The sequence below is a fragment of the Lipotes vexillifer genome, unplaced genomic scaffold (assembly GCF_000442215.2).
Source record: "Lipotes vexillifer unplaced genomic scaffold, Lipotes_vexillifer_v1.1 scaffold791, whole genome shotgun sequence".
Lineage (NCBI taxonomy): Eukaryota > Metazoa > Chordata > Mammalia > Artiodactyla > Lipotidae > Lipotes > Lipotes vexillifer.
This window is the reverse complement of record NW_006793445.1, coordinates 944021-946851: the sequence shown is the minus strand read 5'-3', so window position 1 is coordinate 946851 and position 2831 is coordinate 944021. Positions and strand designations below refer to the sequence as shown.

Below are 2831 nucleotides of genomic sequence, written 5' to 3'. Positions count from 1 at the left end.
GTAGGGATGTTTCTTTGGTTGAAAACTAACCATACGGGAAAGCAGTTTTTATTCCAGCTTGTAATGCTTTGTGACATAAAGCTTTGTGTTCTCTTAAAGAAGGACTAGGAGAGTTTTCTGAGAGGCCCAGCTCGCAGAATCCGACAAACCAGAAATGGGTCGGCTCTCAGGCAGTGTAGAAATCTCAAGGAAAATAACTCTTGTAAAATAACATGTCCAAGAGGCTGGTTTGTCCCCAGGGGGAAGACCCTGAAGTGGCTGGTGTTTCCTTTTGCTTGTGTCTGTGTCTGTGGGTGAGAAACGTGTTGTCTCCCGGTCGGACGTGTGTGCTCCCCGCTGGCCGAGCCCACATCCCACTGGGGCCTCGTCCGGGGGCCGCTGCGTGTCCGAGGTTCTGGCCACGGACCTGCCCTGGGCCCTTGTGCAGCTCTGTCGTGTCTCCCCTCCTCCGTTTCCATGACTCCCACGGGGCCGCATCCCGGTGGGATGCGCAGGGGGGGTTTGTCCCCGCAGGGGACAAGGCTGTTGCTCTCACCGCTCCCAGGATGATGGCAGCAGTGGTTTGCCTTCCAAGCCGACAGGTGTTTGAGCTGAAAAGAGACTAGACACGCGCTCTACCGAGCGTGGGCTGGGCCGCCGGGTAAAGGTCTCGTCCGCATGAAACACGAGCGGGGAGAGTGGGGTCGGCCCCCTGCAGACCGTGACTCTAGCTCTCAGACATGTCCTGCTCTGGTTTGTGAGCAGGGCCGCCATTTGCGGGAGCAGCGAGGGGGCAACACCGGGGGCAGCTATGCAGGAAGGACGGGGCGCCCAGCGGGAACCACCACCCGCCCCGGCGATGCTGCGGGATCCGGGGCCTAGCGAGCCGGGCTCGGCCGGCCTTCCTCTCACGTTTTGGCGACATCGCGGTGTCTCCGCGTGTCTGGGGCTGGAAGTGTCAGGCGGGGCCGGGGGAGGCGCTCTCTGCCCCTCGTGCGGAGTGCGAAGGAGGACAATCCGTATTAGTGGGGGACGACGTGGACTCTTGTCTCCACAGGTATCTGGGAACTGGACCTTCGGGACGCTGGTATTCACGGTGATGGTGTTTACGGTCACCCTGAAGGTACATCCCCTGACCTGACGGGCTTCCTCCGGGCACAGTCAGCCCTCCTAGTGAGCCGTGACCCTAACCCTGCCGGGGCCTTCTCCCCACCACCAACTCGGCCCCGGCCCTGAGGGGCAAAGGTCAGAATTACACAGAAGGTGATGGAGGGAAGGAGCCTGTTCTGTGTGAAGGGATGGGTATTAGACTTCTTTTAAATGGCCATCTGCCCCACCCCTAGTATAAGCAAAATCCATCTTAATTGGAACAAATTAATGTACTGTGGAAAATTTAGCTCTTTTTCAAGTTAGGTCGGATTCTTCCTGGAATCTCATTATGAAGGTCCCAAATCCTACCAACCTGAGTCTTGGAAAACCCCAGAGCAACGTCCCGGGTAGAGCTATGACCAGCGCCTTGAGCCGTCGCCCGAGTCGCCCTGTGAGAGCATCTCCCTGGGATCTGGGCAGACTTACTGGCAATGTTGAGACTTTGAGGCCGTGGGGAATCTTTTCTCTCCATTGGAACCTAAAGTGTGTTTTTCCCAAACAGGTTTATGTAGGCATTTGGGCTAAAATTAAGGCTGTTTCCATTCTCTTCTGGCTTCGTTCCCCAGCTGTCAGGGCTTACAGGGCCACATGCCCAGGTAACACCACCATCAATCACCTTATCCCTCTTTCAGCTGGCGCTGGACACACACTACTGGACTTGGATAAACCACTTTGTGATCTGGGGGTCACTGCTGTTCTACGTCGTCTTTTCCCTCCTCTGGGGAGGAATTATCTGGTATGGAGTTGATAATTACAGAATCATCATTATGTTACTGGCCCCGCGGTGTCTTTCCTCGAGGGCTGACAACTCATTATCTGGACAACCCCGTTCCTGTGTGCGGGACGGGCATAGCGCCAGGGCCGGGGGGCCCGCAGGGGACGAGGCAGGTGTGGTCCCTGCTCCTTTCTGCCAGGTTCTCAGTGGGGGAGACACACTGCATTATACATGTGACAGGGGAGGAGCAGACCGGACGCTACAGCAAGGGACCTATTTCAGATCAAAGGTTGGGGAAGGCCTTTCCAAAAAAGCTGTTATTTAAACGGAAACCTGGGAGGAAAGCACTGTCATCATTGTGGTGGGTGCGCCAGGGGAGCTGGCCTGGGCCGAGGCAGTCGGACCCCAGACAGAGCCCTTCCTAAGGAAGGGAGCCCCACGTGCAAACACCTTGGGGCGGGGCCCGGCAGTGAAAGGAAGATCCAGCCTGCCGGCCACGTAGGACCTAGACCCCAGCCTGCCGCCATCGAGGATTTTAAGCAAAGGAGCATCAGAGTCCGATTGCACTTTTAGAAAGGTCACCGTGGCTGCTGTGTTGAAATTGAACTTGGGAGTGGAACACAAACGAGGCAACCAGCCTAGAGACCATTGCAATACAGTGGTCAGTCCTGACGAGGGCAGCAAGTGGCTGCATTTGGCATCTGCCACAAGCCTGCCTTTGCTGGCGCTGTTCAGTCCGCCCAGACGTCCTTTCTAACTAGCCTGCCTGGTGAGCGCCTATTCATCTTTCAAAACCCGGCGGCCCATCAACCTCATCCACTCTTCCCTCGAGTCACCTCCCAGGCAGGCATTTCCACCTGGTCCCCCAAGCAGTTGTGCCTTCCCCTGTCACAGCACATGCCGGATTTACCTGTAATTCTCCCGTTTACGTTTCCACCTCCCCCATAAGATGGAGAATTTCCTGAGCAGGGCTGGGACTTTGGGGGGG

The 2831-nt window shown here is 56.7% G+C and overlaps 1 protein-coding gene across 1 annotated transcript in view; it reads left to right on the top strand.

Annotated features, from left to right (window-relative positions):
- The window catches only part of ATP11A (ATPase phospholipid transporting 11A), a 60961-nt gene that overhangs the window by 53361 nt on the left and 4769 nt on the right, over positions 1-2831 (top strand). The window contains exons 25-26 of the mRNA XM_007466365.1: positions 1037-1102; positions 1761-1864. Of these exons, the coding sequence (XP_007466427.1) occupies positions 1037-1102; positions 1761-1864 (170 nt within the window). The remainder of the gene's footprint in view (positions 1-1036; positions 1103-1760; positions 1865-2831) is intronic.